The sequence below is a fragment of the Panicum virgatum genome, chromosome 2N (genome assembly GCF_016808335.1).
Source record: "Panicum virgatum strain AP13 chromosome 2N, P.virgatum_v5, whole genome shotgun sequence".
Classification (NCBI taxonomy): domain Eukaryota; kingdom Viridiplantae; phylum Streptophyta; class Magnoliopsida; order Poales; family Poaceae; genus Panicum; species Panicum virgatum.
The window spans coordinates 52,300,380-52,315,072 of NC_053146.1; the positions used below are offsets into that span (position 1 = coordinate 52,300,380).

A 14,693-nucleotide genomic window follows, 5' to 3' on the forward strand; every position below is an offset into this window, starting at 1 on the left:
ATGCCCCTAAAAACATGCAAAATAGGGCAGTCTTGTAATAAAATAGGAGCAATCATGCAAACTGAAAGATTAAAAACAGAGTCATACATGCAAAGTTAAAAAAAATAGAGACAAACGTGTAGTGAATGGATCTCATCTCAAAATAAGAGCAGCCTTGCGATTTGTCCCTTTAGGAAAGCAATAACCAGTGTATCTATTGCTGCGACACCTGAGTACACCCATGTACTACTCTCTATTTCTGATATTTCGGATACGAGCAACCGGTTCATTTCTGTCCACAACGCCTGAGTCCTGATTCCTGAGCCCTGACCAACCATATCAGCATCATTGTACCAGCCACCGCTCTCTCTCTCTCTCTGGATACAACAACAGGGAACTAGAGCCATGGCTGCTCCGAAGAAGACGATGAGAGCCCTGCAGTACGACAAGTATGGCGGAGGTGCAGAAGGTCTCAAGGTACAATAAGTGTTAGATATCCAGGCAATTTTCGGTATATTTTAATTCCAAATATTAATATCAATTTCATGATATAGATGAGTGATAATGTGTGTACAAGATATGTGCATGTGTTCATGTTATTCTCACTAATAAGCATGAACAAAGAATTAAACCAGAGTAGGTTTAGTAAGTACCCCAAGGCGGGACCAGTGCCGGAGGCACCGGTTGCGCCGTTACCAGCTGGAATAGACATGCTATTCGACTGGTCTTGCTCGAAGTAGCCGAACTATGTCGATGTAAGAAGATGTTCGCAGTGCAGTCCCACGAACGGTTACGCCGGGAAGTAGACGAAGTAGTCGTTCGCACGAGCGGTTACGCCGGGAAGTAGACGAAGGAGTCGTTCAGGGAGCGAGCAGTCGCGTCAAGACGCTCCCCAAAAACCTAATTGCCCGCGTCCCGTGCAGGACCTTCAGCGAGCAGAGGTTCCAGAGGCCCTGCTCTCGCTAGACCTGTGCGCGCAGTGCTAGCGGTGGGGAAGGCAGAAAGCAGCTGAGGGAGAAGGGAGAGGTCTCCTGAAGAGGAGTATCTGGATGAGTGCTTGAGATGAGTGAGGATGAGAGGAGAGGGTGCTGATTTATATAGGCACGATATGCATATCGGTATACACAGCGCTGTCAGCGACTGACTGCATCAGTACCCTAATAGCAAACTGGGGCAGGGGGGGTGCTTCTTTTCGCCCTTTTGTTTTTGTCTCAGCTCATCGATACTGCTATGATGAAACTATGGGCATTCTTTCTACTGGAATTTTTACTGTTGCCGGCAGATAAAGAAGAAAACAAACTAGTGCTTGTTAAGAAATTGGTACGATCTTAAGAGAAATGCTTTTATGCTTTGTGAAAGAAAACTGAAGAGATCATAAAACCAAAATTGTCACAACTCACAACACTACTTTTTTGAGATGAAGGAAATTATCCGGTTTTGAACATTCACATGTGAATATCTACTACCAAAAAGATTCCTACTACGGCTCAAGATTCCTAAAACACTAGATCTTATGCGGCAATACTAGTTGGTGATGGATGCTGATTTTGAAAAGAAAAGGTGATGTTAGTGGGAGCGGTTAAGGTTGGCCATGAGCATAAATCATGAGAGAGCAGTGTCTTAAATCAGGTGAGATAGTCTTCTGCTTTCCTTTTCCTTGAGCATGAATTGGACAGGGACCACTGGGTTGAGGAACTGGACAGGGAATCGAAAAGGCATGGCTGGGAGTATAGTAAAAGTTTGCAAGGTGTGCCTGAAGCACAATTAACAATAATGGAGGCCACATGCCTTCAATGCTACTCAAGGAGAATTTAGCCACCCAGATGATTCGATGTTGATTTTCCCTTGGCCGTCACTTAAGATTGTGCTATCCTGTTCGTGGTTATTTCGGAATTTAGCTCCATTTATCACTGGCATACATACGGGTTTGAACCCACAGGAGTTGTCAAATCCAGAGGTCACACTCGAGCGACCGTAAAATCCTAGAAGCAATTTTTGCACAAAAGAAATAAAAAAACTAAAAAGAACAAAGTAACATCAACACTGATGTAGTTCATCTTCCCTATGATATAAAGAGGGGAGAGGGTCAAAGAAACTAACCTTTGGCTCTTTGGGAGAGCATGAGCACAACCGGCGTCGGCGTGGACGATGTTCAAGACTTGAAGCACTTTTTTCGCACAAATTTATGGCACATCTTGACATCCAAGAATTCGATCTTGTTGCCACGGCAAAACAGTTGGAGACATGTCTGGCGAAGTCGTCGAGCTGGGCAGCGATGTGACCGACCTCAAACCAGGCGACAAGGTCATCTCCATCAGCTTCCCGGTAACATTCCCAATTCAAATTTCCAATTACTACTGCCTTGCAGAGTTCTGTTCCCCTCGAGCAGTGATAAGCTTGTGCAACTCTGACAGTAAGAACCAATTATTTTGTTAAGCTAATTATATTGTTATTAAGTGCATTGCCTGACTTTCGTGGATCATTATTCATTTCCCACCTTGGAAGACTGGCGGCGGGCTCGCGGAATACGCGGTGGCGCCGGCGTCGCTTACGGTGGCACGGCCGCCGGAGGTGTCCGCGGCCGAAGGCGCCTCTCTGCCGACGGCCGCGTCCACCGCGCTCCAGCAGCTGAAGGCCGCGGGGGTCAGCAGCTTCGACGGGTCCGGCGGCAGCAACGGCCCCAGGAACGTGCTGGTCACCGCGGCCTCCGGCGGCGTCGGCCACTACGCCGTGCAGCTGGCCAAGCTGGCGGGGCTCCACGTGACGGCCACCTGCGGCGCGCGCAACCTGGGCTTCGTCCGGGGCCTGGGCGCCGACGAGGTGCTGGACTACAAGACCCCCGAGGGCGCCAGGCTGCAGAGCCCCTCCGGCCGGAAGTACGACGCGGTGATGCACTGCGCGCCGGCCACCCCGTGGTCGGTGTTCGCGCCGGTGCTGGCCGACGAGGCCCCGGTCGTCGACGTGACGCCCGGGATCGCCGCCGCCGCCAAGTCGTTCCTGCAGAAGGTGACGCTCGCCAAGCAGAGGCTGGTGCCGCTGCTCCTGATTCCCAGGAAGGAGGAGATGGAGTGGCTGGCGGACATGACGCGGCAGGGGAAGCTCAAGACGGTGGTCGACTCCAGGTACCCGTTGAGCCGGGCGCAGGAGGCGTGGGCCAAGAGCATCGGAGGGCACGCCACCGGCAAGATCGTCGTGGAAATGGGAGGCGAGGAGTGAGCCGGCCGGCTGGCCGGCCGCCGGCGTGCGTGCACGGCGATCTGTGTGAGAACATGGTGTCGTGGACTCGTGGTGTTGTGTGTGGTCTGTCTGATTGGATTTCTAGTGTGGGAATAAGAAACAAGTTGTGCTGGGCGGCATCTGAACCATCAAGTGATTAACCACGTTGTGTCCTGCGTCCCTCCATCAGCATGCGCGTTGCATTGCGGGCCAGATGAACTGATTACTGATGCATCACGGGCACGCGCCGACGACGAAGCAGCATCTACTGCTGACAAGGAACCTCACTTAGAACATGCTCGCTGAAGCTGCTCTCTGAGCAAATTCCTGGCTGCCCTGGATCTTTTGGCAGAAACAGAACCAGGCCTGCTTTCTGATTGTTTCAGATATGCACAAATCTCTCACTCCTGACCTCGTAGCTGCCTGCGACCCGTTTGCTTGAGAAGTACGAGCACGTGGATTCCTTCTCCGTTCGATGATCCACACGGCCATTCGTAAATTCCTGATGGAAGAAGACATTCCACGCCTGAAGGACACGTCCGCCATCTGACGGCCTGACGCAGCACCGTCGTTCATCTCGTCTCCGAGCGACACGGATCGGTTTCCGGAAAATCCGTCAACGATTCGCTACGGCCGCACGGCGTCCGCCGCCGCCACTCCGCCGGCGTACGCCGCCGCGGCCGTCGGGGGCAGACGAGAGGCGAGGGGAGACCTCGTGGAAGGGAAGGACACCTCATTCTGAAGCTCTCGTGCGAAATCGGCCGACCAGGGGGAGGACGGTAAATGAAACACCGGCCCGGTCTGGGTCTTTAGTGACCGTTCAATTCTACGTGGGCGGCCCAGATTAACGGAAAGGGGAAGTGTACCGGGAGGGAATATCTCGGAAAAACCCCTGCGGAGTTATTTTTCACGCAAAAACACCCCCATGGCCTGGATCCCGCGACGGCGGCAGCGATGAACGGCTCTTCGTTTGGGGCGAGGTGGCGTAAGAGCAAGTATTATAAGGTACAGTCAGCAGGCTAAATACAGTTCCACATCAACAGAATCTGAGGTGGAGTGAGATTAGAAGAGAGAGAACGGATCGGGTGACTGGTGAAACATCGGGCTGAACGCAGGAATCGAGAAAGAAATCGCCCGCTTTCAACCGGCAGCCAGCGGTAAGTCGATGTTTTGCATGGTCCATTCTGCATGCAGCCGATGCATGTACATGCAGCTATTAAATGCTTGCAGCCGGTTCTTAGCCATTCCAATATACTAGCGGACTAAAGTTGTTAGCTGTAAGTGATATGGCAATTTCATTTAGCCAACGGCCAGCTGGCTTATTAGCCATGCTCTAACACACCCGTGACCCGCGTCGCCGCCTCCGGGGAGCACGGTGCGAGACTCTGGCCCGCCCGCATGCTCCGCGTCGGCCGCCGGTACAGTCCCGGTCGGGCGGGACGACGGTGACGGTGAGCCGCGTGCGCGACGGCAGCCTTGCCGCCTTGCCACAGCTCGCATGCCAGACCAGAGGCAGATCGTGAGGGCTCATCCCGTGCGCCACCACAGACGGCCATGGAGGCCATGCCTCTGTTCCCTTGACAAACACGGAGTCAGGTAACAATTATTCTTCCTTCCTTCGCTTCCTTTTCAAATTTTAATCCAGCCAAATGACTTGACTTAATCAATCATCGTGCCACTGGCCCTGGCAGTTGCACCCCCCCCCCCCCCGATCCTGGATTTTTTTTCTGAAACCATGGAAAGTGAGAATTTGGTCCATTTGCCCAGTAATGAGAAACTTGAGTCACAAGGGATATTCTGCGCAAAACCGAATGAGGGGGTCATATATAAAAAGAAAAGGAGATCAGGTTTTTGGATAATATCCAGAAAGTAAGAACCAAATCCTCCCAAGTCCCAACCACCGCCACTATAAATCTAAGCATTGACATTGAGCCATGGTCGTCTAAATGGTGGGTCTCCTTAATTTGACATTTTTCTCAGATGAAAACCGTTACACTTGCAATTCGATTCTGCCTATGTAAGAGCATCTCTAGCCAGGCTCTCAAAATGAGGCCCTATTTTGAGAGGGCCGGCGCGTCGCAGGGCGGCGCGTGGGGAGCGGGCCGGCGCGTGGGGGGCAAGATGGGAGGCTCCTATTGCTATGGACTTGAGATGCTAATTTGAGAGCCCATCTAAAATAGGAGCCCATTTAGAGAGCCTGCTGGAGTTCGTTTCCTCCCTAAACTCTCAAAATTTAGAGTAGGGGACCAAATGAGAGCTTGGGTTGGAGTTGCTCTAAGGGGTACAGTACATAAGACAGGCGCTGGGAAGGCACGGAGCAAATTTTGATTTGCTAACGTACTTGGTTAGTGGGTCTGGCAGGCAGCCAGCAACGACATCTCGCTTTATAATCCCAACTGAAATTCCCTGCTGCTGGATGTGTAGACACGCTGGTTTCTCCGAGACCCGCACGAAGCCGGAACGGGTAACGCGTATTGGAGGCGAGCCAGAATGATAGGAACAAGCATGTTTACAGTGACAGAGTGACCAAGGCATATGCAGACATGCAGTTGGAATGTTGGATCAGTCATCAGGTGTGCACTTGACATTATACAACTATCCAGTCAGTGAAGGGAGAAATGGTGGCACACCAACTCAGAGCAAGAGAGGGTGAAACTCACTTTTTGGCAACCCCACTTGCAGCTCATGTCAAGGTTAAGTCAAAGTTTCTGGTCTAATGCCATTCCAAGGCAAGTCAGAGGTTGCCGGGGACCAAACTTCTCTCTAGCACTAATAATACTATACCTGTAGCACTGGCTTCAAGGCACTATACAATTTCTCAGGTACATACAAGCATACTTCCTGCTAACCATATGAAATGCCAGTGCTTAACTGTCCTTAGCATAGACCTGGGCATGGGTCACCCGACCCGAACAACCCGACCCAACCCGCCCGAAAAAAACCCGACCCGACCCGACCCGAGCTACGTGGCGGGTGGGCGCGGGCCGTATTTTTTGACCCGCAACAATCAACGGGCCGGGCACGGGCCGTGATTTTTGACCCAAAACCCGACCCAACCCGAAAAACCCGACCCAAAGGCCAAAAAACCCGACCCAACCCGAAAAAAACCCGACCCGACACGCCCGCGCAGGGTGCACGGGCCAACCCGACCCGACCCGGTGATAGGTACGGGTCGGGCGCGGGCCGTCCTATGCGACCCGTGACCCGGCCTTGACCCGACCCGAACCCGACCCGACCCGACGTTTGCCCAGGTCTACCTTAGCAACCCCAACTAATGCAGTAACCTGAAGTGTGCAGCAAGAAAGGGGGAGCCAGAATCTTGACCCATGTACATTGCACAATGCAGCAGCAGCGGCACACCATTTCCAAGATCCCAAGCCTCAGATCCAAAGTGCCTTTATCTGCCCACAAAAAGATTTTGTTACGCTGAACGAGGTTTTCAGGTTGTTGTGCGGACAGACCTCGTTGATCACCACACAGCATTTCAAGTACACCGTAGTACGCGGCTTCTCTAATTCCAAAGGCATATTTGTTGCTTTCTTCATAATTTATCAGATTCTCTCTGGTCCTACTACCCCTGTTCGATTCGTGTGTTGTTCGGGGCTGCAGCGTGGCTGTGGCATCAGACTGCAAGAAGAACCATCTAGATGCCGACAGCGAATTTATTTTCCCTGGTATAAATTGGTCCATGTTCTTGGTTCGATGATGTGCACTGAAAATGCCCCATTTTTTTCTCTCCAAAAGAGAAATGCTACTGAAAATGCTAGTGCGAATTCATTGCCCAGTTTAGCGAGCAAACACCAGTCCTGACTACTTGGATCACTTCATAGCTGAGCTGCAACCCAATCAGGAATTCAGGATTCATTCATGGAGACAGGTATCGATGAGGCCAGATTTTTGCCTGCAGTAGAAGCAATTTTCACAGGGTACGCATGCCAAGGTGGTATGTTTGTTTCTCTTATGGGAACCTGTAGCACAAGACCAAATACAATAGTACAATACTGATTCGCTGGAATCTGATGGCCTATGCAAGGAAGAGCCTGTGGTGGTCTGAAGGCAGGAGTGTGGACAAGAACCGCTCTGGATGCATGATGATGGATGGATCAGAACGGGTGCCAGCATGGACAGACAGATATGTTGGCACTGGGGAATAAATATAATTCGGCTTATTAGAAGGGATCCAATGTTCTGCTCCTCATCACTGCACTACCTCTTCTGCAGAACACCACTGCAGAAATACACAATTGCGCAGTGTCTCCATCAACTCTCCACTATCAATGCATGATCTCCATTTCCACTCACCATCAGGAGAAAAAGAGAAGAAAAATGATTGGCATTTCAGAGTTACGAGTTCCAGTAACTCTGATGCAAGAAGAGAAGGTATAATAGCTTGTGGCTCAACCGAATCCTGTGCTGCATTTTCGTAAGTATGGAAACATGCAACGCTGCAAAGATCTCGCAACCGTGGCCCAGTGGCCCTGGCCTGAATTGGCAGCAGCCAGATGGCCCTCTCCTTCCGAAACGGCCGGCACAGCGGTTTGTACCACTTGGCTCATGCCGCCCATTAAAGATGCTAAAACGAGCAGCGGATTGGACCATGCTCTGAACCCTTCACCAACCGGCTTCATTACTTCACCCAGACCCGGGACTGGCAGTGCTGCACGAAGCACGACCCCATGAACACACGCACTGCTGCTGTACACAAGTAGCAAAGGTCCCCTGTTGAAGAACCGGACTGAAATGTAGCAGCAGGGCCCGAATACGTGCAAGTTTGTTCGGATATTGGCATTGGATGGGAAGGATTCAGAATCCAGAAATGCGGTGTACAGGCAGAGCTGAAAGTATTGAAGCTGTGTGGTGCAGTTTTGCTTCTGCATCCTCCCGTTCCAGCATAGAATCTCGACGTACACGGCCTTCAGATCACGAGATGGCGGGCAAGAACAAAACAAGTGACGCTGTGCAAGAGAACAATTTGATTGATAGGGAGCCAGTGACTTCATCTTTCATCCGTCCTGGCTCCTCTGTTTGATCTTATCATCATCTATACCCCTTCCCAATCTTTATCTACCACTATGCATGCAACAGTTATTTGCATCACTTATTCCTACTAATCCCTATCAGCATAAGTAGGATTAGAAGGAGAAGAAGATGACGAAGAAGAAGCAACTAGCAAGGGCTTAAACAATACATGGTTACAGACAAAAGCCTCCAAGAACTAGCTAGTAGAGAATACACACTTGTGGTTGTGGTGTTGGTGCTCTGTCTCTGTGTGCTGTGCATGTGCTTGATCGATCACGAAGACGCCGCCGCGGCCTTCTTCTTCTTCGCGGGCTTGGCGGCGGCGCTGCTGCGGGCGCCCTTGACGATCTTGGTGTCGAGTTTGTAGTACTCCACGAACCAGTCGACGAAGTGCCGGAGGCCGGCCTCGAGGGAGGTGGTGGGGCGGTAGCCGAAGTCGTGGGCGGCGTGGCTGACATTGGCGTGGGTGAAGGGCACATCGCCATTGCTGGGCATGGTGACGATGCGCTTGTTGGACTTCTTCCCGAGCAGCTTCTCGAGGATGGCGACCATCCGGGTAACGGGCACGGGGGAGGTGTTGCCGAGGTTATAAACGCGGAGCGGCGCGGGCCCGCTCTTCTTGCCGGATTTGGAGCCGGTGCTCTTGCCGGCGGTGTCGAGCGCGCCGAGGCAGCCCTTGACGACGTCGTCGATGTAGGTGAAGTCGCGGCGCGCGTCGGAGCCGTCGGCGGCGCGGAAGAGCGTGATGGGCTCGCCGGCGACGATGCTGCGGGCGAAGAAGAAGTAGGCCATGTCGGGGCGGCCCCACGGGCCGTAGACTGTGAAGAAGCGGAGGCCGGTGATGGAGAGGCCGTAGATGTGGTTGTAGGTGTGCGCGATGGCCTCGCCGGCCTTCTTGGTGGCCGCGTAGAGCGACGCCGGGCGGTCGGTGCGGTGGTCCTCGGAGAAGGGCGCGTCGGTGTTGAGCCCGTACACGGACGACGACGACGCCCAGACGATCGCCGGCTGCGGGTCGGCGTGCTTGGCCGCCACCTCGAACACGCTGACGAGCCCGGCCACGTTGGAGGCCACGTACGTCTGCGGCGCCTCCATCGCGTAGCGCACGCCGGCCTGCGCCGCCAGGTGCAGCACGTGCGTGAACGCGGCCACGTCGAAGAGCTTCTCCAGCAGCAGGCCGTCGTTGATGTCGGCGTCGAGCACCACAACGCCCCGGCTGGCCAGGAGCGCCTGCCGCGCGCGCTTCAGCGACGGGTCGTAGTAGGAGTTGAAGTTGTCGAGCCCGACGACGCCGTCGCCGCGGGCCTTGAGCGCGAGCGAGCAGTGCGTGCCCACGAACCCGGCGGCGCCGGTGACCAGCACGGAGATCCCGCCGTCGCGGCTCGGCCTGGCGCTCCGCCGCATCTCCTTCTCCCACGCGGCACCCCCGTACGACGCCGCCGCCGAGGAGGAGGAGGACATGAGCAGGCTCCGGTGCGAGGCGGACGAGGGGTGCGCGGCGTCGCCGCCGGCGGAGAGGTGGAAGGAGCGGGACAGGAGGGACGGGTAGTGCAGCGTGAAGAGGAAGACGAGCGCGAGCGTGGCGAGCACGGTGGCGCGGAAGAGCAGGTGCGACGACGCCGACACGAGCTTGGCGCTGGTGGCGCGCCGCAGCAGCAGCGCGCCCCCGCTCGCGTACCGCTCCAGTTTCATCCCCTTGGCCGCCGCGTCCACCGCGGTGATCCCCGACGGCGGCATTGCGGCGATTGTCCTCCGCTACTCCTCCTCCTCGCGTCCGTCCGGGACCCCGATGGAGAGCTCGACGGGTAGCTAGACGACGCGGACGGGACAGCTATGCTCGGAGCCAGCGAGCTTGTAGCTGAGGAGGGAGCGGGAGAGCGGGCGGGGGATATAAAAAACTGGAGCAGGGAACACGGGGGAGGTGGGCCCCACGCCGGCGGGTGGTTTTTGGTTTCGGTTGGGCGCCACTCGGAGTGACCCCGAGTCGGGTCTGGCTCGATTGGGCGGGTGCGGTTTTGGGATCCTCACCTCCCTGCCTAATCCGAATCCGCTGCTGGTAAACGAGGCGGAGCTGAAAAGCGCTAGTGTTTTTCGGTAGGATCGCATCCGAGCACGGGCAGCTCGCCACTCCAGCGAGTGGTCTCCACTCCCCAGTCTCCAGCTCTCCTGGACCTGGAGCTCCGCCCATGGCGGTTGGCACGCACTTGGCAGGCCAGGCCGCACTGTGGCTGTGAAATCTGAAATGTGTGCGCGGACCTGCTGTCAGCTGTGGGCGAGTCAATGGCTTGGCCAATGGATTTGAACAACTCAGGCGCAGCCGCGCAGGAGCCTCACTGTGAGAGGCGCGCGTGAGAACTTGATGCCGGCGACTGTGATTATTCGGTGCAGTGTCAACCACGTTGACACAGCCACACAGGCCGCCGCAGCGTGCTTGACAGCGAGCAGGAAGTACACAGACCCATAGGATAGGACAGTTGGTTCATTGGCGTGTGCCGTTCGTACCGGCGCGCACACAGTCGGGGACTTGTTGGCAGAATCGGGTCGAGTTGCACGCTAGCTCGACCCGGAGCCGAGCCGGGTGCATCCCGGCCAGAACGGGCGCTACTAGAACAGGATGAGTGGCGCTGCAATGTTCAGCGGGGGTTCGCGTCAGAGTCGGTATGCTTAAGAAGAGACCCCGCGCCCTCTCAGCGCCGTCGCGTCGCGGTGATCTGGAAGTGGAGTGAACGCGCGTGCATGGGAGATCGTTGTCACGAAGCATGTGACGTGCTCCCGGCCGCCGGCGCGCTATGGGCACACGCCGCATGGAGGCGCATTGAGGCCTTCTTTCCCCCGCGCTCGCTCGCAACACCTGCTTGCGCCTTGCAATTCTTTCCCTACCGGCCGGCCGGCCGGCGAATCGCAACAGTCCGGCCGGTTGCAGAAGGGAGGGAGATAGCGGCTGCACGTGGCACGAAAAATGGTGATCACAGTCGTCAGCAGAGCTGAAAGAAGGCAGGTTAGATTTCCTCTCGCCGGCCTGCATTCGTTTCGTGCCCGATCCCGGAAAGGCGCCGCCTTGCTTGGTCCCGCGCGGCCAGCGGACCGTGGACGCCGTCTGGCCTGGCGGTACGTTTTGCGGGGCGTCCGGGCCGGAGCCGGCGCTCCGGTCGGCTCTCCCCGTTTGACTGGTGGTACGCATCAGGTAGCTACCCCGTCCCCGAGGCGGCAGAAACCCAGACAGAGGGCTGTAATTGCGCAGCAGGATTGATCTGGGCCCTGCCTGGCCTGCAGCAGCGGCCCGCACCGCAACCAATCCCGGATCACCGACCGATCACGCCGCCCGTACCACGGTGACGGTGAGAGGCGGATCGGCGCCGCGCGGGTGCGCGCGCGCGCAATAAATACCGCGGCGCGGGGCCATGGGCGGCCGGGCGGGCCTCTGCCGTCGCCGCCGGGCGGCCGGCGGTCGCGGACGGCGGGAGTACATGTGATGGCACCGCGCGAAACCACACGGGGCACCACGTGAGGCGCTGGCGCAACTTGGCTAGCGAGCATGGGCGCACGGCCGCCGCATGGGCATGGCGCGAGGGGCTCGCTGCCCGCGCCGCGCCGTCGCACGCACGGCGTGACTCACCGCCGGTTGCAGCATGGAATGGAAGGAGGAGGAGCTCACCACACGTGGACGTGACCGAAATCTACCACCAATCACAAGCTCCTAGGAAAGGGAAAAGGATGACGCAACGACGAGTTTCGTAGCCTCGATCCCAAACACATCCTGATTCAAAAGAAACAAAAAGAAGAAAATCCCAAACACGTCAGCAATGCTGCTCGCGCTAAAATCCAAGACCGGCATAAACGCAGACCGCTAGAAGTGGGCCCAACCTGTCAGGGACACCCGGATCTCGGATCGACCGGGACAGACAAGCGGTGCGTCCAGGAACAGGGGTAGCGACTAGCGAGACGAACTGTACGTAGGGGCGGAGTCATGATTGAAGCATAAAGGGGGCTAATTTACTAATGTCGACAATTAGGAGGGACTACATCTTATTAATGAACAACATTAACAATGAGATTAGAAGATTTTATGTGTAGCTACAGCAACATTAGGGGCTCCCTGCCCCCCTCCCCCGTCTCCGCCCCTCACTGTACGGTCGTCGTCTCCTTTTCCGCATGGGAACAAGAAGGGGCTAAACCGGCCGTGGGCGGGCTGCGTCCTGCGTGCATCCCGATCGGCGCCGCGGGGGTGTCGGTGGCCCGAGAGCGACGCCCAGCCAAGCCGACGCGGAGCGTGCATGCAGCGCAGGGCGTCGCCGTTGGCGAGCGGGCAGCTCTGTCTGAGGAACATGGCAGCGTGGCGCATTGGGCCGCCTGAGGCCTGACTGACAGCAACGCCGCCCTTCTGCGGCTTGTCCTCAGCGACCGCTCACTTTCCATTTCCTACTGCTCGTACCTAGTTGTCGCATCATTCTTGGCATTTTTTAGATAACTTGTTTGGATAACACACCAAAACCATTAGCTGGTGTGTGCTTAGTCCACAAGATAATTGGTAATAAAATTAAAGTAATCGACTATCCCGCCCTTCTTTAATTGCGTAATTTTCTTGGCAACGAACATTAGGGGATGGCACTGGGTAATTCGATTCAACATTACAGGCATTTAGATCTTTGGACTCTATTAGCTGGAAATAGTTAGATTGAACTGGCTAATTGTATATACTTGCTAGGACGACAATAGCTATCCATTAGTTGTTCTGTTTGGATCCCTCTCTAAAATTGGCTAGCGGACCTAAACATGATTTAAAGAAAAGTTTACATAGCCCTTCCAACTATAAAACTAGATATCGAGATTTGTCTAAGGCTCCGTTTGGATGTAGATATTGGAGACCTTGGTATTGAATTGGCTTCAATACCAAATCTGAGTAGCATTGGTATAAGGTTACAATATCAAAGCCATTGTTTGGATGTAGATGGAATCGAAAGAACAAGTGAATATCGATTCATGTTTGGATGTTCGCTAGATGCTCGCACCACCCACCTGTCTGGGGCGGAGCTCCCCCACGCCGCCCGCGATTGGTCCAGGGCGGAGCTCCCCTACGCCACCCTGTAAGGATCACCGGGGTGTCCGACCCTAGAGGGGGAGGGGGTGAATAGGGTCGCTAATCGATTTCTATCCTAGGGCTTAATCTATTTGTATAAGATAAACCTAACACGTCCTACACATGCTAGTTATGACTAAGGTTTATCTATGCTACTTTCTACTTACCCCTAAAAGACTTGCAACCTAGCCAAACCTAAACAAACCAACTAGGAAAGTAAATGTACGCAAGATAGAGTAAATGCGGAAACATAATACGGTAAGTAAAGAGGTAAGTGCAAGAGGGATGCAAACTCCCGAGTAGACACGGTCATGTAACATGGTTCGGCACAAACGCCTACGTCTACGGGACACCGAGGCTCTTCCGATCACCGTCTTGCACTACGCTACCAAGGCGATGCCGGCAAGAAAAGGCAAGTGCCCACAAGACACCGAGTCTCGTGCACCGCCACCGTCTCTCTCGGTCACTGTAACACCCCGGGTGTTTACACAGTAATTAAATAAGTGTCTGCACAGTAATTGTGTTTGTTGCTATGCATCTTGTGCTTGAAATGCGTAAAAAGGATCTTTTTGTAATTATGAAAGGTTATATGTGTAATTATGTTTTTATGCGAGGTCCTTTATAAAGTTATTTGTGTAATTATAGTTTTAGTGGAGGGTGTTTGTGCAAAATTTCAGTGCATTTAATGCATGGTAGTCATTTTGCTTGTAAGTCTACATTTGAAGTGATTTTGCTTTGAAAAAGACAAATTTCCTAGAATTCAAAATCTCTTCAATGATTTTAATTTTAGCTCTTGAGTCTTTGGTCAAATAAATTTTTGCACAACATCAAAGTTGTAGATCTTGAAAAATTGAACAACTTTCATGTTGGGCACTTTTTCATTTGAGCTTTAGTTTAAAAGTTATTGCTTGTTTACCGAAAGGTCCCTGGAACTTTTGGAAATTACAAAATCGCCCTTATGACCATCTCCCCCTCCCTGCTCTGCTTCTCGCCGCCGGCCACCGACAGCGCCGCCCGCCGACGCCTTCCCGGCTTTCCCGGCCATTACTTCGCCGTGCGCTGGCTCCCACGCGTCGCCGGCGAGCTCCTCCCCCTCCTGTTGCCTCGCTCTAGAGCCTCCACCCCTCGCCACGCACCCCCGCCGCGCCCAGAACCTCCCCGACGGCCGCCACCGCGACGCCGCCGTGGAACGGCCGCTGCAGAGCACGCCGCCCTCTTCTAGCGAGCGCTTAAGCAATACTTAAACCCCAGAGGTCGATTTCGCTCGTCCATTTCCTCTCCCCTCGCTCCCACGCTGCAGAACGCCGCCGCCGCCCTGCTTGAACCCCGGCGAGCTCCACCCCACCACGGAGCCGCCAACCCAGACCCGCTCCACCCCTACATCCCTGAAGCGTCCCCTCATAAG

General features: G+C 54.7%; 2 protein-coding genes across 2 annotated transcripts; one reads left to right on the forward strand and one right to left on the reverse strand.

Annotated features, from left to right (window-relative positions):
- Positions 1-1,103: 1,103 nt before the first annotated feature.
- On the forward strand, positions 1,104-3,369 carry LOC120661157 (chloroplast envelope quinone oxidoreductase homolog). The gene is made up of 2 exons (XM_039939882.1): positions 1,104-2,304; positions 2,485-3,369. Exons 1-2 carry the CDS (start codon positions 2,224-2,226, stop codon positions 3,193-3,195), a joined length of 792 nt encoding a protein of 263 aa, XP_039795816.1. The 5' UTR covers positions 1,104-2,223; the 3' UTR covers positions 3,196-3,369.
- Positions 3,370-8,145: 4,776 nt separating this feature from the next.
- On the reverse strand, positions 8,146-10,101 carry LOC120661158 (UDP-glucuronate 4-epimerase 6-like). Its single transcript, XM_039939883.1, has one exon. It carries the CDS (start codon positions 9,946-9,948, stop codon positions 8,488-8,490), a length of 1,461 nt encoding a protein of 486 aa, XP_039795817.1. The 5' UTR covers positions 9,949-10,101; the 3' UTR covers positions 8,146-8,487.
- Positions 10,102-14,693: the final 4,592 nt, after the last annotated feature.